Below are 27,041 nucleotides of genomic sequence, written 5' to 3' on the forward strand. Positions count from 1 at the left end.
CCAGACCCCCACCCCAACTGCTATTCCTACCTAACTGCAGCCCCTAAGTACCTTCTAGAAAAATTCTGAATTCTCCATATAGGTATTTACTTGACAATTATTTATTGAGTAGCTACTAAGTGTGAGGTGCTCAGGATATGGAAGTGAAAACTAAACAAAAAAAACTGCAGACAAAACTGCTGCCCTCCTGGAGCGTATATCCAAGTTGGAAGAAATATAAATGTCAGTTGGGAAGGGGGAGGGAGAATATTGAGAATGGATAAAAGTATTATAAAAGTTATAAATACTAGGGAAGGCATCACCGAGAAAGTGACATTTTTCACAAAGTGGATGTGGCAGGGGAGTGTATTCCAGATCAAGGCAAAAGGCCAGAGGTGGGAGACTGTATTCAAGAAACAGGAAGAAGCTGATGTGGTGGAAACAAAGTTTGCAAGGAAAGAAGCAGGAAACAAGGTGATCAGAAGTAGCACAATTCCAAAGGCTGGGTTTATTCCAAGGGAGATATGGCAGTATTTGAAGGTTTAGAACAGAAAAAAGAAAAACATCTGCCATTTGGTGGGGGGAGACATAAAAGTAATTGGTACAGAATACATAGGTGAAAATTAACTGTATGGAAGCTTACCCTTGAGCCTGGTTAGAAGCACCAAGTATAACAAAGAGAAAGAAAGGAAAGACAGAACCTTATTTTGCAGGAAGCACTTAAGGACTTCAGAAAAGTTTTTTTCAGGTAAAAATAAGCTGATGCAGTTTGACTGATCTGTTTACATGATGCAATTTGACTGATGCAGTTTACATGATGTAGAAAAGAGAATTTTATGTATGAGCCTTATTGACTTTGAAGAGAGTGGCTAAACATTTGTGAGGATTAGCTAGTTTGTTGGGTGGTGGTGACTGAAATGTTAAATTAGAGACACTGAGAGGAAAGCTAATTAAGCAGTTAGAGGTGTTGGAAAAGATTCATCTTTAGGTAACAAGCTGGATTAGATGAGGTTTGAAAGAATGTAAAAGTAATTTGACATTTTTATAGTTTAAGGATTCGGTAAGTGTTTAATTGCTGGAACCGGCTTAAATATGGAGGAATTCAATACAGGGGATTCAATACAGGCAGAAGGGTTTCTAAATGTTTCTATGCAATTCTGAAGTTTTTACATCTCTTTCACAATTATTTTGGGCAATTATTTGAAACTATAATTATTTGAAGTTTCTGACTTCATTGTCTTGTCCAAGCTTATTAAGACTGGCTCTTTCAAAAAAAAAAAAAAGACTGGCTCACTCTTCTTTTTTAAAAACCGTATCTTTCCTGAACCACTGTAAGCTGTCTGTTACTCCTCAATCACTGAAATCTTCACTTCTAACATTATGCTGAAACAGTTTTGGATTGTTTGATAAGTATATGGAGAGTAACAAAATTTTCTTTTCTCTTGGTTTTGAGGAACTCATCTTCCTTTATAAACTCTTTAAAATTGGATTTCACTACTGATCCTTAGCCAGCCAGATATCTAGTAACTGATGCCCCTGAACCCTGAGGGTTACTTCCAAACCCAATGCCAAAACTTCAGAAGGCAGTTCTGTTAGGTTTTTTCAACTTTAAAATGCTATACTATGGCAACTTTGAGGAAAAAAATAACTACATACCAGTTGTGGACAGTTGTGCCATTCAGTGTTAGGTGTAGAAAAGATTATAACAAATCAAAGATCTAATATTTTAAGAGATTACTTCTCAGATCCACATCTGAAAATGGATAGAATAATAATTGTTACTTACAGCTAGTAGGATTCTTTTTGAGTATTAGGCAAGCAATGCATTTAAAATGCTTAGTACACTGCCCAGCAAATAAAGTGCTTAGCAATGTTAGCAATTGGGTAATCCATTATGGTAAGCATAGCTCCACTCTACCAATGGGGAAAAAGATCAAAAGTGACCTAAAGACCCAAAGTTTACAAAGAGGCAAAGCAGAAAAGTAAGTTAGTTCACTGCAATACATAACTGAGACTTCTGTTGTACCATTCTACAACATGAAGAGGGGATCAGGAAATGAAGTAGACCTCTACACACAGACAGACCCCTGCTCCAAAACTGCAGGGTTAGGAAGGGAAGAAAAGGGTATGAAATCCAGAAAAACAGAAAAAGTGCCAGTTCCCCAAAGAGTCAAAGACAAAGGTACCCTGCCTGCCTTCAATAAAGAACTTCTATAAAGACTCCTTCTCAAATCAAAAGGTGGCCTCTGGGCAATCCCTTGGCACCCATCTTTTACTTTGTACACACTGCTGAGTTTTCCAAGAATCTAGACCATCTGAACTACTGATTCACATGAAGGAATATGGAAGGCTTTAAGAGGTGGTATTCAGAATTTTCCTTGAAGGACTTCCCTGGAAAAGATGCTTAAAAAAAAAAAGTCATAAGGTTAGTGCTCAAGTTTCCAACACTTCAGTAGAAGTGAAGAGTCAGTCAGACTTATATCTTAGGAAGAAGACCAAAACACTGTTGTTAAAGCTCTAAACTTGGTCAATTACTTGGAGTAAGGAAAAGGGCTGGAGGACCAACACCTAAAACATTGTAAACAAAGACACATACACTTCCAGGTGTGGATTTTTATTTTCACAAAGAGACAACAATGCCTTCCCACATACAAGTATTTACAAAACCCAACTGATTCACCAATCTAGAACCTGGGTTTTTGTTTTTTGTTTTTCCACTTCTCAACATAGTTGGGAATATGGAAACATTAATACCAACACAATTCCCAGAGATGGAATTTATCCATCAAACAGTGCAGATTACCTAAAAGTGCACTTACCTGCACAACTCAGTCTAAGAACCTCAGTGATACAAACCTCATGGCCAAGGTTTCATTAATCTATTTGGTTTCATACCATGCAAACCTGAACAAGTGTGCTGCTACACTAAACTGAAAATCGGTTTCCATTTTACAATTAAAAAGGTTCTCAACGCTTTAGCAACTATACAGAATATGAAGGTTTATTTCAAAAAAGAGTACATTTCTTAAAACCAGGATACACAGATGCACTTAATGTAACAGTACCTTCTGCAAAAATAGGTTACATAATACTCAGAAATGCAAGGAACAATCTTATTTTCTAAAAATTAAACAGCAGACTTCTTAAGCTTAAACAGCCTTCAAAATGGAGGCTGAAAATTCTTGTTGATAAGAAGTAACTCTAGAGCCTGACACCACAGAGCTAATGCTGCAAATTAAACCACTACCACACACCTGCAAACTACTCTTTATATTCACACAGCGTTAAACAAAATGGTTTTGATTCCTATCCTTTCCAATGTGTCTTGGTGCTGCAAGAAAAAAAGTTGAATGATACACAAAACTATTAAAAGTTGCAACGGAACTATTTAAACATCTTCTCCAAAATTGAGAAAAGCAATCATGTTAAATTTTAAAAAAAGAGAAAAAGGAAAAGTCTGACAACTCTCAAGCAAGTCAGAGGTCCTCTTCATAAGTAGTCAAGTAAAGTTTACAGGAGATTTCAATAAATTATCTTGAAACCATGGCAGCAAGTAATTTTCAGAATCGTCGTGGAGGTCCACCCTTAAATGGCTTAAATCCAGAGCCACTTCCTCTTGGCATGGAATTGCCACTGATTTGTACAATTCTATTAATTGGGGATGCATTACTGAAAAAAGGTTTAAAAGAAAAAAATGTCAGAGAACGAAAGAAAATAACTACAGCTAATACCTAAAAAGTGATTATCATTTAACACTGTTTATTGTACTTTACTCATATTAAATAATTTACTTTTTTCAACAGTTCTAAAAAAAAAAAAAAAAAAAAACAGTTCTGTGAGGTATGTACCATTACTAACCCCGCTTTCCTGATGAAGAATGATACAGCATTTAAGTTACCTGCCTAAGATCACAATGATTATCTGATAATAAACAGTGGCGTAAGGATTTCAGCTCTGACAGTCTTGTGTTAAACCCCTGCCTCTTAGTAAGCCATGTCATGGTCTGCATATGAATGGACTTCTCAAAGTGTGGTCCCCAGATCTGCATCAGCATCAACTAGGAACTTGAACCTCTGAACTATAGGACATCATTTAAGAAATACTTTTGGAATTTCTTTTATATGAATAATGCAAAGTAGGTATGAATAAATAATATGGGAATAAAAGCCCACCCCAAAACAACAAATTTGGAAGATAAAAATCCATGGTGAAATGGTTTAAGGATAAAACCTGATTAAAGAAAGGCTTGGATGCCAGGCTAAGTGATCTAAAGAAGCTGTTTGTAGTTCTGCAGCAAGTAAATGGTGTACAAAAACAGTCTCAACAGTTAAATTTAGAAATAATGTGAAAAAATGGAGGAGAGAAAAATATTGGGAAGATCGACAGGAGCTGAAATGAAAAAGAAGACAAAGCTACCACAAATATTTTTTTTAACTGAACCATACTTAGAAGTTTATGCTAGGCAAGAAGAAAAATAAAGATGAGGCCCATATGTTTTCCAGTCCGGTACTGGCAAATTAAAAGAAGTTGGAGACAGAACATAAAGATCTGAAACAGGAAGGAAATGAGTTTCCTTGTGACCTTGAATTTATTGACTCATTCAAGCATCTACATGGTGATCACAATATAAGACAATAAAGAATACTGTCTAAAATCCAACCATGTGAAGGTGCCAATAAAATAAATAAAAATAAAATTATGGTACATTAGAAAACAGAGGAATGTTTCAAAAAAGGAAAATCAAAAGGGTTTAATCACCAAAGAGCCCAAGAACTAAAAATAAAATAAAGGAATCTGTATTTATCAAGAAAAAAGGTATGGGTGACCTTTAAAAACCAAGGATAGGGGAAGGAGAGGGTGGGAAAAATCTGACATATATACACTACCATGTGTAAAAGAGATAGCTAGTGGGAACCTGCTCTACAGCACAGGGAGCTCAGCTAGGTGCTCTGTAAAGACCTAGATGGATGGGACAGGGGTAGGAGGTGGGAGGGAAGTTCAAGAGGGAGAGGATATATGTATACGTATACCTGATTCACTTCCTTGTACAGCAGAAACTAACACAATATTGTAAAACAATTATCCTCCACTTAAAAAAAAAAATGAGTGATGAGGCTGGGCAGGCACAAGTATAACACTCACTTAAATCTGATGGTGGAAGCAACCAATAGAATAGTAGTAACCTAGGTCAGTGAGCTAAGCCAATGTCTCTTCTAAGACAGATGACTGGGAAAGAATGAAGTGTATAGAAGAGATAGGCCAAATACTTGTCAGCTGAAGGGTCACAATGGATATTGGTAGGAAGAGAAAATAAAGCTCATCTCTTAGCATCTGAACAGGCTTTGGGGTAAATGTCCAAAAATTCTGATAAAGCTATTTGAGAAAGGAGGAAGCAGAACATACTTTCAGTTTCTTCTTCCTTTCTAAAAATTTTTGTAATGATAGTGAACAAGAAGATTGTTCCAATATGAAATTAATATTCCTGTCTACTGGATTCTGACATGTATACATACCTATATCAAGATCTATGCCAAAATACCAATTAATTAACTTATAATGAGAAATATTAACATCAGAGCTTGAGCACAAACCCTGCATATAATCTCCTGGAGACTTTGAGTTAATATGAAGAAATATCTGGGCAGACCTACGGTTGTTACTCATTATAATTCAATCTCTCAGAAACCATAATGACTCTTAAAGGAAAACGGTTTGGTTGTATGCTGGCAGAAAAACTTGAACTGATTAATTACTTACCTCGTATGTTGCGTTATCATGCCTGCTCCTGTCCGGCCATCGCCCATTCGCCTTGTATCATGGTAGCCAGGCCCTTGGGAAGGTGGACCATGCCACTCTTTCCTTGGTCCACTTGTGTCCCGTCCATGGCGTTCAACTACATGTCGTTCTTCAGGATAGTGCTAAAGAATAACATATTAAAAGAAAACCTCAGCTTCAGGCCAATTTACTTATGCTGGTATACTTCTCATGTCAGAAAGAAATTAAGATGTCTGAGAAGACGAAAGAACAAATAATATGAAAAAAGGTTCCCATCTACTTTGAACTGGGAAGCTACTCAGGCTACAAGGGTAGAAAAGGTAGAAAAGTAGAAAATGATTCAGCATTGCTATTTCCATACCTTCTAACACCCATGTACTTTTTGACCCTTGAGTATTTCTGGATCTATATATAATGCCTAGATCTCTACATGTGTTAAGAAGGCATACTGAGAGATCGGAACCTTAAGACAATCAGGGTAGGGTATATGATCCACATGCAAATACCACATAGAAATAGGAGCTGCCATCTTATTTTACATAGTGGTAGTTACTGTTATGGCTCTTACAAGGCCTTAATACTGAACAGAAAGAAACAAAGAGAACTAAGGATCTGAGGGAGAAAAAAAAAAGTCAAAAGTTATGAAAGCCTACAGAAATCTGAAGGTGCTCTACAGATACATACTGCTGTCAGAACAGCTTACAGACCAAACACCATGAAAACGAAATTTCCAAGGGAGGAATAAGATCTTTTCCCTAAAGATACCTTTTCCAAAAAGGGTAACTGAATGCAGAGGGGCTAGTCTATGAGACTGCGTTAAACTTTAAATAAGGCAGAATATCTGGATTATATTAAACAAATTTTAAAAAGTTCTATTCAGGGTAGAGCTCAATGAATTGATCTACTGAATATTTCTACTTACTAGAAACACTGAAACTTATAAATCCCAGCAGGCCCAAATGTGTTTCAAAAATGTTTTGTATGAAATGGAAAACACAAAGTGGTATTAACTAGAATGCCTAGAGATTTGGTAAAAAGTTGTTACAAAACCACAGAGCACCAGAGGATAATAGAGGTTGAAGGATGGATACACACATATATATACACTTCCAAATTCTTTTCTGTAATTTGAGAATATTCTATCTTCACTACTGTCAACCTATATCATGCCAGTTATTTCATCAACAAATCAGGTAAAAGGTTTTTGCTCATTTGAATTGCAAACAGATGTCCTCTGTTCATTAACTTACAAAATACTCAAGTCAATAAAGTGTTGCAAGAGTAAAAGCAATTAAAAAACACAAAATATTCCATTTACCTACCTCTAAAAATAAAAGAACAAAAAAGAGACTAGCGTTTTATTTCAGTTCTACACTTTATTTAATTAAGTAGGAGGAAAGAGAGAGTATTACTTAAAGAAAAAAAAAGGAAAACGATGACAGAAACACACGTACAGGTCAAAGATTTTCCATCCAGTTTGAAAATCTCAATTTCTTAAAAAAGAAATAAAGCCAAAGTCATCATTAAGAAGGTTCATCTACCAAATATAACAATTCTCAAATTTCAGCAGGAATTTTAATAAAAACTTTAGAGATTAAATAAAATTATTATGTTGTACACTTTAAATTTACCTGGTTTTGTCAATTATATTTTAAAAAACTAGAATAAAAAAAAACTTCAGGGCTAGTATCCTGCTTCTCTGGACTACTATGTTCAACTACTGTCTTGAAAATACAAAAGGGACTTCCTTGGTAGTCCAGTGATTGAGAATCTGCCATCCAATGCAGAGTACTCAAGTTCTATCCCTGGTGAGGGAACTAAGATCCCCCCTGCCACAGGGAAACTAAGCCCATGCACGGCAACTTCTCAGCCCACCTACTCTGGAGCCTGCACACAACTAGAGAGGCCCATGCGCTGCAGGCTGCAACTAAGATCTGATGCAGGGAAACAAGTAAATATTTTTTTAAAAAACACAAGGCGCATTAAGGCCTTTCGTGAGAAACGAATCTGCCAATCATGCCAATCTAACTAGGTCATGCCCAAATGATACTATAAATACAATGTCTCAATGAGTCCTCTAAATTTATTTCTGGAGAGTTGACAATAAACTCTCATAAGCACTTACCTGTGCTCCACTTCCTCGGTCAGTGATTACTCCTCTGTCTCCCTCCCTGTTTCCATAGCCAGAAGCATTACTGCGAGTTCCAGGAGGAGCCCCTCTTACACTGTGCCCTGATACTTCTCTCCCAGATCGTTCTGGCCTTTCAACTCTGTTAAACAAAATTCAAGAACATATACAATCAAACTCTAACTTTTTTTGAAAAACCCAAGTGCTTTATTACCACCATTAGCTAGGCATTAGAAACTATACAAATACCTTGTTTCCCGTTTGTCAGTGGACATGCCTCCTTCAGCCTTCCAGGAGGTTGGTCTAGATGGATTGGGCCCTCCTTCTCGAGGATGTCTAGGGTGGGTGGTATCAGGTCTGTCATGAATGATCACTGTTCTCCTCTCATCTCGTTCCCCTCGTCTGTCTGTTTCTCGAAGTTCGTTTCTTGGTGGTGGAGGCTCGTTTCTTCTGGAATCACTGAAATTTTTGGGATACCTTTCAAAACCTAGATCTTCTCTTCGTGCAGAAGGACGTGGTTTTTTCCCTTCACTTTGACCAACAAAACGTTCTCTCCTGTTATCCAAAACAAAGAACACAGGTTTTGAGAAGTACTTGGTCTGATTCTTCTTAACTTTATTTGCACCTTCTTTAAAAAATAACTTAAGGCAAAGAACAAAATAGCCATAATTATTGACTGTAATGGGGCTTCCCAGGTAGCTCAGTGGTAAAGAATCTCCCTATCAATGCAAGAGAGAAATGGGTTTGATCCCTGGGTTGGAAAGATTCCTTGGAGGAGAAAATGGCAACCCACTCCACTATTCTTGCCTAGAAAGCCCCATGGACAGAGGAGCCTGGCGGGCTGCAGTCCATAGGGCTGCAAAGAGTCAGACATGCCTGAGCACAATGATGACTGAGCATAATAACCTATGTTCTTTTAAATTGAACTAAATGTCTGCCATGAAGGGTGGTTTTTTGGCATACAAGGGAAATTACATCAAACACTCAGGTCACTACCAACCTGAAGGATATTTTACTATCCTTCACAAATGAGACACATCCCAAGGTAACAATACTTTCACTTAGTTTTAAAGGTTAAGAAGATAAAGCCTACCTACTTAAGCATGTTATGGCGGCCTATAAAACTAATTTTGAATACAGAATCACATTCTCAGTAACAAATAAAAAAACCAAACATGATTTGTTCTGAATACTCAGTTATGACCTGTACTTAAGATTTTAATAGAGAACCAAACTCACTAACAAGGCTCATACACCAAATACAGTCATTTTCAACATATTCATTTACCTATCAAAAGATGAAGACTGAATTGATGAGCTCTCAGGAAACCTGCCCCTCTCTCGGTGGTCAAAGTCATTAAATCTATTCTGTTGCCGAGAGTAGTCAGATCCATGGCCAAATCGTGCATCTGTATCTAGAGACAACTTTTTATTCTCGCTCCAGTAAGGATCATCCCGCCTTGAAGAGAAATATTTGCTCGTTTATATCAATCAGTTTTACAGGAACAAAATAATACTTACTGGAGTCATACATACCACATGCTAGGAACTGTGGATACAGAGGGCTAATAAACTCAAGACAAAACATTCTTTTGTAAGAACAAGCTAACAAAAAATTATCAAATTATATAAAGTTATATAGTATTAGAGGGATTTCACAGAAAATAATTGAAAAACTGTTTTCAAATTACTAAATGAAAAAGGCAAATAAGACAAATAGTTGATAGCATTCTAAAATAAAATTCTAACCAGGAGAATACAACACTTTTGGTTATACTTAACTGTGGAAAGGATAGAGAGGTTAGTCCCAAGCACAATTCATTCACTCCGCTCCACTTATTTCTCAACACAATCAACTAAATCTCACAGAATTTATATTAAGAAAAATTACTATATTATATTTTGAAGTCTATTAAGAACTATGAATGCAAACAAATTACAGAATCTATATTTTAGTGTTCCCAAGTTTGTGACTTTGATTTCTGTACTGTCTGTACTACCCTGTAAGAATTTTCAAAATGGATCCGAGTTTGAGAGCCATTATTAAAGTCTACCATGTATTCAGTACTTCAAGTCACAGTGGAAAACATTTGGCAAAGAAAGGAAAAAGGCGGGGGGGGCGGGGGGGGGCGGGGGGTGGAATGGGGAAGAATTTTGTTCTACTTGAAAATCCACTGATGTCCAATTCACTACTGCAATCATTCCCATCCCTCTTGATCATGACCTTGTATTCCAGCGACAGGTGCCTGTACGTTCTAATTCTGTAGACTTAGCATGAAAGGAATAAGACAGCAAGTTTAACTGGTAAAGAAAGCAAGCAGCTACCTATGATCTACATCACGTGGGCGTTTCAAAGAATTCCTTTTTTCTTGCTCATAACGAAGCTGCTGCTGTTGCCTTCTCAGTTCCTCTCGTTCTCGAGCAATACGTTCAGCTTCCTTACGACGTTCCTTCAGACAACACAGAAGGAAGAACCAACCAAGGCAAAATGAAAACATAAGGTAAGTATATATGCAACCTTGCTTTAATCCTATCATTAAGAAGACATTATAAGCAAGCACCAGGCAAAAGACAAACCTGGGACAAAAAAATTTGACTTCAGTAATTGCAGTCTAAGCTATGAGTACTGTTCTGTAGTAAAAATAACAGACTGGGTGGTGAAAGCTGGCAAGTAATATGGAAGGCCAGATTTAGTTTAATAATTTGAAACAAAAGCACCTAAAAGTAATTAGAGATGAAGTTATTAATAAGACTAAGTGTCCTAAAACCCTGGATGCAATTCTACAGAGAGGCATTGTTTCCTTCCAGCCTTGGGGAATCATTCCCACTATAATCAGTAAGGAAATAGTTATTATTTTCTAAGAATGGGATAGTGACAGAGCCTGGATTACAACTACTCTGGACTCATAGTCCTATGCTCAGACTATTAGGCTGCCATGATATCACAGAGTTCAAGTTATTACCAATTGGCTAGAACAAAGTCATGACTAAATGTAGTTTTAATTAGCACCTAATTCACTGTTATCTCAGGGACACTTAATAAATGCTCATTAGCTGAACTTATTCTATAAAAGCTTTACAGCATGTAAAGCAAATTTTAGGGCAAAAATCACAGGGTTTGAAAAAGGTCAGTTATTTAAGATGAAAAGATTTTCTGACTGCACCTGTTCAATACGAATGCGTTCCCTTTCCAAGCGTTCGCGTTCCATTCTCTCTCTCTCTAGTTTTTGCCTTTCAATTTCTAGGCGCTCTCTCTCTCTCTGTAAGCGTTCCCGTTCTTCCCGTTCACGAATTATTCTAATGCGTTCTCGCTCTCGACGCTCTCTTTCTGCAATCTCTCTTCGTCTAACAAAAATCAGTATTTAGAAATACTTAAATTATGCTAGCACTGTGTGAAAGAGAATAGCTTTTGAATTTCTATTTTTTCCTGAGGTTGGCAATTTTATACTTCAACTCATTCTAAATAGTTTTAATGTAACTGGAAAGAGAACTCAAAATAAAACTTTAAACAGATTTCAATACTGTCACTTATTTAAGACTGTCAACTGAACAATTTTACAGAGTTGTTGCCTCTTAGATGATTCCTGTTTAAATAAAAATCCCACTATAACAGCCCATTAATTAGTCAACATCTTTAAAAGGATAGTCTACATATATGAATTTACTAAACTACAAACTTCTGTTTTTGATAGAAAAATTGCCAGTATCTAGGATATATTCTATCTCCTTAAATGAAGTAAGCCTTAGTTTTGTTGAACTGGGATCATAGCCACCAACATGAATTACAGCAAATGCTATTCTAAATGGCTGCCCTCGTGGCCTCTTTTGGAGTGTTCACAACCCATAATAGATGGCTCTAAATAACACGTTTCTTTGAGTTCAAATATGTGCTCAACTAAATTATTATATCAAGACTTTTAAAAGTGGGTTATTTTTCTGTTTGTTTTTAATCATTTCCTCACTTTAAGGCACCCAGTGTGTTCTGTCAATCAGCATGTCTTCTCCTAGTAACCCAGTGGTTCTCAATGGTTCAGTACGGCCCCCGTGGAAAGGCATTTCTAATTATAACAATGACCAAGGGGGCTGTTACCAGCAATTAGTTAAACGGACCAAGGATTCTACATATCTTTTGATGCATGACATAGTCGAGATAGTCCTGCATCACAAAGAACCATCCAACACTCCAAATACCTTTCAAATGCCATAATGTAATTCATGTCATCAAAACAAAATCACTTCTAGGAAAAAAAAAAAAAATCTGGCCCTAGCATTTAACTCATTTTTAATAAATGCTAGTTTCATTTCCTTTGGCCTTTTATGTACACTAAAGTTTCCAGGAATGCAGCTCCATATAAAAAGAGGAAAAATTACACCTTCTTGAGAACTTCACCAAGAGTTGTTCACCATTTCAGAAGTCATTCCATAACATCAACACTACTCCTGGTATTTGACTCACCAATATGACAAACCGGTATCAATCTGTGTTTGTAGCTGTCACATTCTCACTGAGTCTTAAGAGAGGTGCAAACATCTGACTACTTCATTAGATCTTGTAGAGCGTCATGCCTAAACATTCATATCTGGAATATATGCTTCATTATAAATTACTTTATGTTTTCTTCATATTAGAGTCAAGGCTTTATATTGTTCTTTTTTGTATATTTGTATAGTAAGTATGTTACATATCAATTTCATTTCAGATTAGTAAAGAAGGTGCTACAATTTTTTTTGTTTTATTACTATGAAACGGGTGCTGGTCTGATAGGTTTGAGAAGTGCTGCCTAATAACTCCCACTTTCACTCTTCTCTCAGCTGTGGTCATCTGAACAGGAAGCCAAGCATACTGAGACTTCATCAAAAAAAAAAAGTTCTGAGTATGCAAGAACTGGAGAAGACAATGGCAACCCACTCCAGTACTCTTGCCTGGGAAATCCCATGGATGGAGGAGCCTGGTAGGCTGCAGTCCATGGGGTCACGAAGAGTTGGACATGACTGAGTGACTTCACTTTCATTTTTCACTTTCATGCACTGGTGAAGGAAATGGCAACCCACTCCAGTATTCTTGCCTGGAGAATCCCAAGGAAGGGAGCCTGGTGGGCTGCCGTTTATGGGGTCGCACAGAGTCGGACACAACTGACGGAATTTAGCAGCAGCAGCAGCAGCATGCAAGAATTATTTCCTTTTAGTAAACTGTGTGGCAATCACAGTATTATTTAAGTTGCTAAAAGTGTCTCTGGTAGTTCCTAGCACCCTTCTGAATGAATAGATGAAACTCCATAAGTGACCATTCAACAATACAGGTTAATATTTGGAAATTTATATTATGAAACACTTTCACAAGAAAATTTTAAGTGGCATCCAAAAATCGACAGCAAACTGGTAACCCATGATGAACTTGAGATATGGCCACTAAAAGTAGAAATGTTTTGTTCTCATTTTGTTTTAAAGAGGATGTCTGCTCTAGGACAGAGTTTGAATGCAATAAGGTTCACAGGTTAAATCTTCCTTTACTTGGGGCTCCAATTCAAAGTACAATAAATTTTCCCTAAAATGTCAATGTATTATTTGGCCACTACAGCTTACATTAAGACTATCTTATATCAAAATCAGAATTTGCCTTCAAAGTCATGTTTTTTTATGGCGGCAGCTTTGAAGTAGAGGAAAGAGCATTGGACTTGGAGTCAGAAGACTTGGGTCTGAGTCCCGACTCTGCCACTCATTAGCCATGTGGCATTGGAAGAGTCATTTAGCCTCTCTGGGCCTCCATTTTTCTCATTTATATAATGGACATAACTAACCTTATAGAACTGTTGAGATAGAGATAAGAGATGCAAAGGTATTTTTTAAATTGTAAAATATTATGCAATCTAAAGAAATCATTAGGTTTTACTTCTTAGAAGTGACAAATATCTTTCTATAGAAATACAATTTCCAGAACTCTGGTTTATAACTAATATTAAAGATACACCTATAGTTAAAAACATACCTATATAGTTAAAAACAGGTATAAAACAGACTCTTTCCTTACCTTCGAAGTTCCATTGCTCGCCGCAATCTTTCAAAACGAACTAAATGTTCTCTCAACCTTTGTTCCTTCATCTTTTCAAAAGGCAAGATGTCTTTCCTCCTGTAGTCTTTGTCCCTTTTTTTATCTAAGCTAGCCCTCTCCTTTTCCATGCTTCTTCCATGAATCTATAGGGAAATAAAAAATTGTTAACAGGACTAGAAGTTAAAATAATTTTCTTTTCAAGTTGAGCTGGTAATTTAAAAAGCTTAAATGAATAATGACATTCCCCTTTTCTTAGGTTTTCTATCATGGACACATGCAAAATGGTTAGAGATAACTGAATTATCTTCTTTTGGAAACAGGCAAAATAGTATACAACATCCCTATCAGGGACTTACTTTCTCGTATCTTCCTCTTCTTGATGGCCTACAATGATCGCCTTTAGTTTGGTCTAGTATTACCATATGTCCTGGACTCTTTGAACCTAAGAGAAAAAAAATTAGATAAGCAAATGTCTAAAACTATTCCCATCAAAAAGAAAATATAATGTAAGTATGCTGAATTCTTAAGACAACCAAATATTTACAAACCAATATATGATATAAAATATATCATGAGATATATATGAGAAATATTAAGTTTATATGAGATATAAAGTTATTAAAACTTGATCCCCTAATGTAAATACTTCCAAAGATATCAAAAGATAAATTCTTCTATTCTTCTATTATTCAATAATTCTTCTGTTATTCAATGACCATTTTCAGTCAGCCCAGATTTAACAGTAAATGGGCTTAGGTGGAAGAAGACAGCTGTTTCCCCAGTCCTATTAGATCTCATTTTCGACCACAATGACATCTAACAACAAAGTTTAAATATTTATCTAGATTGTATTCTCAAGTTTCCCCTTTCACTGTAAAAATTAAACTGTAGGATGCATTAGAAATGGACTGAGAAGAAAGACACATAGCATACTTATTCGTTTCTTTTCTTCACTTTTTTTAATCGATTCTGAAGTCTGGCCACTTGATCCATTATCATTCTTCTCATCTTTACCTTCTATTTTCTTAGTATCCTTGCCTTCTTTTTTTTCAGTTTTCTCAGACAACCTTTTCTCTTCTTTTTTGACCGAGGCTTGCGTCCTGACCATACCACCCCACACAAGAAAACAACAAAATGAGAACTACTTCATCATTGTACCAAAAAAGTCTATAGGCTAATTGACAAAATAAATCCTTACTTGCTACTTCTATCACTCATATTTTTTTTGTCTCCAGAACTTCTTGAACTACTCTTTTCATCAATTTCTTTCTTTAATTCTTTCTTAGAAGGATCACCTTTAACCTGAAAAGTTTAAACAGGAAGAAAAAAAATATTAATTTTATTTTTTTTTCTGGAGTGCATGGGCTCTTTAGTTGAGATTCGTAGGCTCAGTAGTTGCAGCTTAGCTGCCCTGAGGCATGTGGAATCCTAGTTCCCAACCAGGGGTCGAACCCACATCCCATGCACTGGAAGGCGGATTCTCAACCAAAGGACCACCAGGGAATTCCCAAATATGTAAGTTTTAAAGTTACATTTTTATGTTTTTAACAAGGATGTGGATGGTAAAAAAAAAAAAAAAAAAGGAAAACAGAAGTAAAATAATTAAAATTAATATATGAAAATAAAAGTCATTCCCAATTCTACTCCTTACTAGCGTAATATTGTTAAATTGAGAATTAGTATCCTTCAGTTAAGCAAGCTTACTTTTTCAACAGAAATTAGCTGTCCATGCAGCTCAGTGCGATGAAGATGTGCAATACATCTGGACACCTCTGTGCTTGAAGACATAGTTACAATGCCATAGCACTTGGCCCCAGGACTTCGAGCATTTGTGACTACCTTTGCACTCAGAACCTAAAAAAATGAGATTATACTTTAGTTTCACAGTTTCACATATATTTCTAAGATAAAACTTCAGAATGCAGACTATTCAAATTAAAGGATATGTTCAGGATGTATAAATTCAGGATAAAGGATAAATTGAGGACAATATATATTATTGTTTCATATTCTGGCACTCACCCACTACCTTGCCTATAATATTCAGGGGAACAATTTAAAATGTTAAAAATCAATATAACCTACTTTTTTACTTTTCTTTTTTTTTAAATACATTGCCAAAACACAGTCAGTCACATCAAGGAAGTAATGGCACAATTAACAAAAGCAAAGAAACAATATTTTCAATTAGATTTGGACCAAATTGATAGGGCCTTCCTATCAAAGGCCCATCCCTAGTCTCTTAAAGATATTAAAATGAAAAGGGTCTGGGTAAATGTTAACACTCTTCTATAATGAGTCTCTCAAAAACAGTCTCCCACACATGAAAAAGCAGCCTTAAAAATATACTCCACAAAACACACTCTAAAAAGACATATTTTCCATTTATGTACTTTTAAAAGGTATACTAATATAAAAGTGACGAATCCTTCAGCTCAATAAAATGAATAGCTAAGAGAGACAAGGCAGGGATGGCTGAGTGAGAAGAAAAGTGGGAAAGAACAATCCAGTGCTGAACAAACAGGAACACAGACACAAAGGAAGAGGAACAGAGGGGATCTGGTTTGAGTAGCTGGAAACGTATCAGCTTGTATCTCAACTCTGGGAAAGCATGACTTGCCCCAACAGCAATTTCATGTTATAAGTACATGGTTTCCTTATATAGTTTAGCCCTAATTAAATTGCTGGAAACAGAATCAAAAACATACCACAAACTGATCATGGGACAATTCTCAGTGTTTTGTATCTGACATCTACAAGAACCTCCTTACTCTGTAGGCAATTCTCTAATTAGAAGGAAAAAAAACAATTTCTAAAATCCATAGGATAGATTTTTATAACATTCATTAATGGCTATTTACTGATATTGGTGGTCATTAATTAAATAAATATTTGAAAGCCTATCATGTGCATACAAAGTATAGTAGTTAAGACCCCTGTTATCAAAGAGTTTACAGCAGAGTAGGTTACATATATGATGCATATTGAAAACTATAATGTAAAAATAGTGAGTGCCCTAAGGGATGCAGATCAACTACAATTTAATTCAACAGCTATTAATTGAATATTCAAATCATTTAATTATCAACTATTTTCTTTTTCATTAGGTCTCCCCTTATATGCCAGAAAAACTTCTCCTGATCAACCAACCACAGTAAAGCCTCCTTTTTTGCTCTCTAAACCCTGCACTCTTCCTTCATAGCACATATCAAAACTTCTGATTAAGTCCATTTTATCAGTTTTACATTCTTCTGCACCACTGTACTAGAATTTGTATAATAAAAGGGACCACATTAGTTTTGGGGTTCCACCCCATATTCTATATCCCAGTGCCTCTATTTTCCAGATGACCAGATCAGCCTCAGCAATTTTAGGTCCAAGATAAATTATGATGAATGTGACGAAACAAACTCAGTCCTTCCTTGGCTTAAATGGGCTCAAAAAAATGAACTTTTAATACAAAGATTCCCAGGGCTCAGAGTGAGATTATATGATATAGTAAAACTCATGATTACCACAGAACTAAATAATTATGCCTATAACAGTCCTGAGAGAGATAAGAAATTAGATTTTATATGTATTGTTTTGAATACCACCTCTGTTTAAAATGGACATAGAAATATGGATAAAAAGATAAAAAGAATGTACCTTTCCATATTTGCCAAAGAGGTTCTTCAAATCAGCAGCTTTGGTATTAGAGGAAAGTCCACTAACCCAGATATTTTTAGTTGAGCTTCCACTGCTACCACTAGCACTAATTGTACTTCCTAGAATAGATTTAATATCAGAAGTTTAAGTTTCTCAATTGGAAATTTTTTAAACAAAATTATTAGGGCTATAAACTTCCAAAATTATAAAACCCTCTAATTTTGACAGCATGACTTCACTGCATCAAAATCCTACACATCTACTACAACTAAAATTGAACACAATAACATAACACAAACATGTCTGAATTTGTACATTTTCTGCTGCAAGAGTTTTAAGACAAAGTGGGTAAAAAAATCAATTATATGTCTTGGACTTTTGTTGTTTAAATTCATTCATTTATATTCAACCACCACACTATATTCAAGAAACCAGGAAGCAGCGGTATAGGAATGTACAGACTGCTTATTTATCTACACCTGTTGTGGGCTTTAGCTCCTGAGACATTGAGAGCACAAAGAGAAAAGTCAAACAAAGGGATAAACTGTTTTCAAAAATTTAAATGTTTACTAACAAAGACTAGCCACAGTTCATCTTCATTTTGTATTAGAGAAAGGGTAAGAGAAAGTGGAAATTACATGCAACTAGAAAACTCTGGATTAAAAAAAAAAAAGTCTTCTAAAGCAAAGCAGTTACAAAGATCAGAGACCCCAAAATTCTTTAGAAAAGGTAAATGGTTATATGAACTATTTCTGCACTATTTCCATACACAAATTATTGTTTCATACAGATAAATGCCATTTCTTAAAACACATTCCTGGCCAGTTACCCTTCAGTATTTTACTTCCAATGTGCTATTATAAAAAAGGAATTTTCATTTCATTATTTAGAAACAATTCTTACCCACTTTAAGAGAAACAGTATCTAAGCAATAAAAGTAACAATTTTTATAACTTCATGGTATCAAATATAGAAAGAGTAAAATGTTTAATGCTTTAAAAACTACAAGCCACAAGTTTTAAAGAACTTCTATCAGTGTACTTATGAGAAGACAACACACACCTAATTCAAATATTTTAACTATTAATGACTGCTGCATTTCTGTTCTTAACAAACATAATTATCAAAGGAAATGTTTTATCTTATGAAATGTTAACCAGAAGTTCGTGTATCTTTTATATTTTACCAGGAACACCTGGGCCCACATACTCCTCTTAACTTGAGAAAAAAAATTTTAATGATAGGAAGTTAATATTTAATTAAGACTACCCTAAGCTTCTAAATTTAAAGGATAATATTTAATAAATTTATTATATCTTATCCATTAACCAAAACTGTAAGGGATGTAGGTAATGCAATTAATTGTCAATTACTAAGCCAATCACTAAAATTTCTAATTATTAAAATAGGCCAACAAAATATACTAAAAAAAGATAAGGGACACATAACATTCCTTTTTTTAGGCACTCAAGAGGCATTTTCGATTCTGTAGTACCCAAATGGTATTATTCTTCCCTTAGAATGCTTTTTTAAAACACAAGAAATATTTTTCACGTATACAGCATATATAAGATGAAACTAAAGCACATGACCAGGAGATAAGCAGAGACTTCCCAGAAACAAAAGACTAATCAAATAATGCACCTTTAAACTTACAAAATTTAAAAATAAAACTACTTTTCTACATAAAACTCTCATCAATGCAAAGTAAGTCAATTAGGAAGTAAATTCTGAAGAATTAAAATCCTATAAAATGGCTATATTAACAGTTGTGCGCCCTGATTTAAAGAATCAAAAAAGTAAAACCAAATGTCAAGGCTAACTTGCTTTCAGCTCCACAAATACTATTTATATCACATCTCCTACTAGCCAGAACAAGAAAAAGATTGTGGTAGTGTGTGGGAGTTACAAGTGATAATTAAAGGTGAAATGCTTCTGAAATTTTAAGAAATGAAATGTCTAGTATGTGAATATTCAATACAGATACTTAGAACACAATGTAAAAAATACATAGCAAATATATTTGACTCAAATTCATACCAGTTTATAAATTAAATAAGAAAGTAATGCTTCAATCACACTTGAGAATTTGCTGTAATCTAACTCCACTGTTCACACAAAACCCACCAAAAAATTTACTATGTCAGTTTTTAAGGACTAAATGTCAAAAGAAACCCTAGACAATTACTACTTTTTAAAGAAAACATTCAAATTATCACTGAAATAAGCAGGAAAAAATACATTACCTTTGTCATCTTTGGATGATGTCTTGCTGTCTTTAGATTCCTTTGAAGAGCTACAGAAGCAAATCACCAGAAGAAAATTGAAAACAAAAAAGCAAAAACAAAAAGAACAAAAATCGAACAGCTTGATATTGACTATATTTCAAACCAGTGCTATCCATACAAATTAACAATTCCAAAAGCCTAGATTAGGTTATTTGAACAAATGATTCCCTTAGGATTCTTGCACTGATTTTCCCCAAGATTCCTGAAGATCTAGATTTTCTGACAATTCTATTCAGTGGATATATGGCCATCTTCTCCAGATTTCAGGACTGGGACTTGACTTCATTTGTGTTCTTAGGACTGATAGTTGTTCATTAACCATCATCACAAGGATTTTTAAAAATGAAACACAAAAAAATTGTCAATTTGAAAAAAACAAAAAAACAAAAAAAACCAAATATATGCTGACAATTCGACAATGCAATCAGTAGGACACACTGCATATTACGAAGATCTTGAAATTTTTTTTTAAAGTAACTTATGACGGTCAAAAATATTATAGGCAGGATCATAAGTACTAATTACTGTACATGGTCTTGAAGCCACCCCCTTAATGTAGAGTGATCTTATTGAATGCTGGAATTCAGTATCGTAAAGAACTGACATAGAAAAACAAACCTCTTTGCTTGACCAGAGGCCCCAGTAGACGAGGGCCCTTTCTTCAAAGTATCCTTTTCTTTGTCTCCAGATTCTGCTTTCTTAGAACCTTCTCTGGCTTCCTTCTCGACAGGATCACCCTTCACGCAGTCTTCCTTCTTACCATCTTTATGGTTCGCATTCATCTCATAATCCTTGCTTTCCTTCTCCGGGCTCTGTGCAATGACGTCCTGCCCATCTTTTGGCTTACTTGCTTCAGAATCTGTAATTTTCACATTTTTACCTGTTTCTAGGAGGTCATCACCATCAAAATCCAGAGTGATGGCATCTTCAGCCTGGATTGTAACCGAGATGTTGTCATCCTCAGCTTCTTTCACAGTCGCATTAGCTTCCATCTCTTCATGAGCTGTGTGATCAGCCTCAGCTAGGTTCCCTTCTGAAGGAAGAGGTTTAGATACTTCTTGTGTACCATCACCAGAACCTGCTATATCTAAGAGGATTTAACAGGAATAAATATGGCAAAACAAGAAGTTTAAACAATTTTCATATTCATAAGCTAGAATAGGACCTAGAAAATATAAACCCAGTTATTAGCACTGATGGAAGGTTAGGAAGAAAAACACAAGGGTATTAACTAACATAAACAATCCTTTACCCAGGATCACTTATTCTTCATGGAAAAAATGATCTCTAAATACAAATACCAAACAACAAAAGTGAGGAGAGAGTTCCATCCTGAGGATACCAGCTCTTCATTTCTGGTTATAAGTTAATGGCATATGGAAGGTGTTTTTCCTCCATGAAAGAGTGACAAATGAGCAGAGTTGTTATTCAATGTTCAAATTATCTTGGGATTTAACCCTTGTGACCTTCAGAACTCCCATGGTGACGTCTTGAAAGGTCACAGTCTGAGGATACCAATCAGTCTTCAAAGTATTTAGGGCCTCATCTTTTTCACTCTTCTTATTCTTGTGTAGTCCGAAAACTGCTGCAAGAGGCTCCAAAGATGGCCTGCTCCATAACGTTTAAGAAAGTGGTCATTTCCAGGCTTCATCCTGTCCAGTCAGTCCTGCAATTACCATTTTCAAAGACGTCTTGCATTCACCCAAAAGCGAAAGGCCTCGAGCACCTGAGATTTTCAGTCGGTAGCTTTGCTTCATTCATTGCTTCTAGGTTTTTTATTCTGCCTGTTCCATGTCCTTTCTAGTCCAAAGTAGGAGGATCCTTGGACGTCCTTCCAAGAGCTCTTCTATAACCTCAGACCAACCACATATATTGCTACTGATGTCCCTGTAACTGTATTGGATAAGATAGGTCTCCAGAACTACTGAAACTATCAGAAGACTACAAAATTTCTCCAAGCAGCAAACAAAAAGTCAGTCTCCTGGTCACCCAACAATTTTAGAACTAGTTATAAAATTAATTATCCATTCCATACTAGGATTACCGGTAAGCACGTATGAGTTACTGCAGTGCCAGTCTTAAGGATAATATCAACTTACCGTATGCTAGAAGCTGGTTTTAAAAATAAAACTTAAATTAGGTTAAACAAAAATGGCATTGTCCACCACAGTAACTGATATGTACCATTAAGTTAGAACATGTCTTCAAAGTGTTAAAAAGAAAATTAAACCAATTAAAAAATAAAATCAAGGTGCTAACTCACTAAATTGATAAATTTGAAAATAAACTCATTTCAAAAATAAGATTTTGAATAAGGAATGCTTTATTTTCACATAGTTTACTGTTTTTCTAAATGTCACCAATTTTTAAACTCTACTTAGCATCAAACATACCTTTCTCATTTTCTTCTTCCTCAGCATCCTGAAAGTCAAAGAATAATCAAATGTAAAATGAATTCATTTAAAACTGGATTTTAGTAACAGTTCAAGATCTATCAAGTTAAATTGTAGAGTAATATTAATTAGAGACACCTATTACTAACAAACACAAGATATTCCAATCAGAACCAAAACACAAAGAAATGTACCATATGTCTAGTATACATGACTTAGACAAGAAAACAGGCAAATATATCAACAGTTATATCAACAATAAACTAGAATATTTAGTTTCACTACTCAAAACTGGTTTCAATTACCCAAATCTTACTCATATCAAAAAGTTGCTAGGAATTCCCTGCCAGGCCGGGGTTCAATCTCTGGTCTAGGAACCAAGATTCCACAAGCCATGAGGCATGGCCAAAAAAAAAAAAGAGAGAGAGATGCAAAAAGCCACCAATAAAAAGCCTGCCCTGATTATTCCGCATGACTCCGTTTGAAAGCACTTTTAGGACATACTATTCAAAATGTACCAGAAAATATAACACGAAGACATACTTTTTCAAGGGATAAAATGCGTATTAATAAACAAAGAACATTCCCAATTTAGGCATCTCAGAAGTAAGAAGAATGACAAGAGTAGTTTCAAATTCTTCATTCCTTTCTATCTGTTAAAAAGGAATTCATATACTGTTTCATATACACACTGGTGGTCAGCCACTTTAAAAACAGTATTTGTGCTACAGGTAATCAAAACAAGTTAATTTTATTAAATGACTGATTTTAATTTTAAAATATTTTAATTTTTATATATGTGACATCATGTAATCTAAAATTAAGCACGTAATGGCTTGAAAACGGGAATATTACAAGGAAGAAAATATTTACACCAACCAAAATTCTGCAAAAATAACTGAAATTATAACAAGATAGAAACAACATTTCCCAAAATTAAAGATCATAACAAATATGCATAGAATTAAGGTATGTTTTAACTTACAACTTTTAAAATAAAAGCTGAGTATAAGTAGATCATATTTAGTCAAGGTGGTGTGAAGCTACCAAATGCAAAGTCTTACAGTAGTGATTCTCAAACTTTGATTTTGTATCAGAATCTCCTGGAGTGACTGTTAAAACAGACTGCTGAGCACCAACCCCACAGTTTCTGACTCAAGACTGGAGTAGAGCCTGGAAATTTGCATCTCTACAAGTTTTAGTGATGCTGATGCTTTTGGTCCAGAGACTACAAATTAAGAACTGTGCCTGAGAGTGACAGCCTAGCAGTGAAATTAGACTTAAGGCAAAATTTAACTGTAAACAAAATTTTAAATGCCATATGTATCTCCTAACACAATTTTAGGTTCACGGAAGTCCACATTTCTTAAAAATAAGAAATATTTTATCATATGCTCAGTTACATTTGGATAACAAACATATTTCTAAGAAATCATTTAAAATAATTTTTCAACTTCAAGTTGACATATACGTGCCCCATTTAGGGAAAGACCAATTGTTTTACACACTAAAGTAATATGAAGGAAACTGAAAACACTGAAACAATTAAGCCACAAGCTTAGTATGTAGAATAGTACAAAAGAAGATTACTAATTGGTAGCAATGTGACTGCTATTATATACGTCCATTATACTATGCTCTAATAATCTCCTAATTGTTATACTGGAATTTAGTTTTAATCATTATATTTCTATTGTGCAACATTTGGAAGGGAAAGAAAAATGATTTGACAGGATGGACTGGCAGGCAGTGGCAGCAAAGAAAGGATGAGTTATGCTGGAATTACTGAGAAAATCTTTTTCTCCCAAATTCTCTTTTAGTTTAGTAATTTATCTTAAAGGGATAAATAAACTGGAATATCTTCACTTTTACTTAAAAGAAGAACAAAAGAACTTAAAGAATGTACTTGCTTCTTCATCTACTTGTAATTCAACAGCACACCACTTCTAAGTTATTCTTTTAGAGATTCAGTATCGATAAGATTCAAGGAAAAAAAGAAATAGTCAAAGTATTTGCTATTTTAAAAAACAAAATGTTTTTAAATACTGTGATGTAAAAACCGAAATCTTTCTGCTGTACTTTCTGCCAAGTAGAAATGTTATTTCTAGCTGCTAAAACCACCAGTAAGGTTTGCCTTACTTTTGCTGGTTTTTAGATATCTATCCTAATCACTCAACAGGTCTTCTGAAGGGTTTCATACATTTAAATGCCCCAAGGAAAAGAATCTGAGCCAATTTCTAGAAAACAAACTGATTACAATGGGGATGGAGTGCAAAAACAACTAGGGTTAGTAGAAAAGATGAGCCACACATCAGTGCATATTTGCATTATATTTCTATGTGTAATAAACATAGAACTACTAAGGTTAAATCATTTCTTGCAATAAAAAAAACAAACCAAGAATACTGGGAAAATGTCCCTGAATATGCACAGACATGATATGTGCCTTATTTCAAAATAATTTTCCTCCACTGAAAACATGTTTTTTCAGAATGAGGAATATGGTGAATAAGTAACCACCATGAAAAAGCATCATTTTAATTAACTACTTTTTTAGTTTATATTGAAAAAATATAATATTTCACATATGAAAATGAAGCAAACGCTTTATAATATTCATGTTATCTTTGTAATGGGATTTACAACCCTTAAGTGTCAAAAATCATACAGGGGCGTATAGCTCAGAGGTAGAGGATTTGAATGCAAAAACCATACAGAAAGCTTCTCTATTTTTATTTCATTCTAGGAACAGCAATGACTAATGATAAAGACAAACCTAGGACTCACTTTCAGTTAACAAGGTGTTAACTTTCTACCCATTCTAGTAATCTTTGCCAAAGGTTAATCTTGCGATACATGTACAAGTGCTAAGTAAGAAGACGTCTTCTGGAAGGCCTCCTCTCCCTTGACTTGTACATAAACACTGTACTCAGTCTCACTAATTTACAATAAACTGTCAAAATAACCCTAAACCACCAATTGCCTATTACCTACCTGGAAATATGCTAAAGATCATAGGAAATAAGAAGTACTGGCACATAATAAGTACTCAATAAATATTTGTTGAATGAGTTTACTGAATAAATGTACTGTAAGACACTGCTGTTTTTAAGTGGAGGGACTTAACTAACTGCTCATTGGCAGAGGGTTTAACTGCAGCACTGTGTAAGTACAATGGAATTCAGAAAACATTTACTAGTTCGGAGTTACTTGTGAAAAGAATACAGACTAGGCAGCAAGATATGTAGGTATTTATTCTATTTTTACCACTGAAACAGTTTTACTCTGTGATATTGTGATCTTCCTGGGTCAAGAAGATCCCCTGGAGAAGGAAACGGCAACCCACTCCAGTATTCTCATCTGGAAAATCCCATGGACAGAGGAGCGTGGTAAGCTACGGACCATGCGGTTGCAGAGAGTCAGACTGAGCGACTAGACACCACCACTGTCATCTACCTAGGTGAACTTTACCTATAAATTAGAGATGACATATGACCTAAATAGGATGTACAGGATTATTTAAGACAGTGGGTGTAAAAAGTTCTCTGTAAACAGTAAAACACTACGTAAGGGAAAGCTTTATGGAAGAGACAGAGATAAATCTGGCTTTGAGAGTTATACAGACTTCATATGGCAAAAAGGGAAGGTACTTCAAGTTGATGAAACACTGGGGGCAAAGGCAAATAGAAAAAAGAATACATGATGCACTCACAGAAGATTGACAAGACTGAAACTAGAGGACATTTTTAGGAATTAAAGCATTACCAAATATAAACATTCTAGAGAAAATTTTCCAAACAGTTCTAAAGAACTGGTATCTCCAAGCTAGTAAAACAATACTACAAGTAATCACTAATTACACATGGACTATGTGAAGGATATAAGATTGCTCTTCTCATCAACCTAGCAGGTAAGACTTACAATGTTCATTTTACAGACACAGAAATGGACTAAGAGAACACTTTGAAGTCACAATATTTTAAGTAACTAACAGAAGTAGAATGTGAACCAAATTCTATCTGTTTAAAAGCTAAAGCTCTAAGCTTCAAGTCAAAGCCTGAAGACTGGCTTTAAATGAATAGAATACCTATATAAATGCACTTGCCTATTTACTTATATTTTTAAAGACAAGGAATAAAACAATTAATCCTGAATTTTAAAAAATTCACCAATAAGGGGATGGGTCAAGGGGACTTTTTTGAATTTATCCTTTCTTAGATTTGACTTTGGAATCATGTAAATATTTTTAAAAATTATAAAACTAAAATATCTATTTTGAAATAATTATAGATTCACAAGAAGTTACAGATTAAAATAAAACAAAAACTATATTGAACGTAAATATGTATTAGTTGATGATCATATAGAAAACTAATCTAAAACACACTGATTTGTTCATTCCTAGAGGGTATATCTTATAAGAGAGATAACTTGAGTGGAAAAAACCTTACTTTCAGAAATCACACTGGTGATGGTGTTGGTATCATCATCCTAGGACTACTGTACATATACTGTGAGATAAAGGAAATAATTAACTTAGAAGTATCCCTTATGAACTCAAAATCTATTTTATCTTAAAAGTAAAAAACCAACAAAAACAAATAAAAAACACATTCTCTAGCACTGTACATTGAAAAGGTCTAGAAAATATGAACAACCCAGAGGCAATGAACACCCCACTCCTACCATCAAGATTATTGTCTCAAAATACCATTTACCACTAAAAGGAAGAAGTGGCTAATTACAGGTCCGGAGCAGGAAATAGAAATCTGAACCAGAGA

The 27,041-nt window shown here is 35.0% G+C and overlaps 1 protein-coding gene across 5 annotated transcripts in view; it reads right to left on the reverse strand.

The window, feature by feature from the left end:
• Positions 1–2,577: 2,577 nt before the first annotated feature.
• SLTM (SAFB like transcription modulator) overlaps positions 2,578–27,041 on the reverse strand; it is a 43,646-nt gene continuing 19,182 nt past the window's right edge. The window contains exons 6-21 of one of the 5 annotated variants that reach the window (XM_040226627.1): positions 22,261–22,288; positions 20,486–20,726; positions 19,826–19,875; positions 17,580–17,698; positions 15,636–15,785; positions 15,130–15,233; positions 14,865–15,031; positions 14,288–14,373; positions 13,911–14,074; positions 11,047–11,227; positions 10,208–10,332; positions 9,171–9,341; positions 8,132–8,437; positions 7,880–8,024; positions 5,737–5,897; positions 2,578–3,648 (exon numbers count right to left, since the gene is read on the reverse strand). In XM_040226627.1, coding sequence (XP_040082561.1) covers positions 3,540–3,648; positions 5,737–5,897; positions 7,880–8,024; positions 8,132–8,437; positions 9,171–9,341; positions 10,208–10,332; positions 11,047–11,227; positions 13,911–14,074; positions 14,288–14,373; positions 14,865–15,031; positions 15,130–15,233; positions 15,636–15,785; positions 17,580–17,698; positions 19,826–19,875; positions 20,486–20,726; positions 22,261–22,288 — 2,307 coding nt within the window. In that variant the 3' untranslated portion in view covers positions 2,578–3,539. Of the gene's footprint in view, positions 3,649–5,736; positions 5,898–7,879; positions 8,025–8,131; positions 8,438–9,170; positions 9,342–10,207; positions 10,333–11,046; positions 11,228–13,910; positions 14,075–14,287; positions 14,374–14,864; positions 15,032–15,129; positions 15,234–15,635; positions 15,786–17,579; positions 17,699–19,825; positions 19,876–20,485; positions 20,955–22,260; positions 22,289–27,041 lie in introns of all 5 variants that reach the window. The other 4 variants (XM_040226626.1, XM_040226623.1, XM_040226625.1 and 1 more) reach the window with 4 other exon arrangements.

This window comes from Oryx dammah, unplaced genomic scaffold, assembly GCF_014754425.2.
Source record: "Oryx dammah isolate SB20612 unplaced genomic scaffold, SCBI_Odam_1.1 HiC_scaffold_26, whole genome shotgun sequence".
NCBI lineage: Eukaryota > Metazoa > Chordata > Mammalia > Artiodactyla > Bovidae > Oryx > Oryx dammah.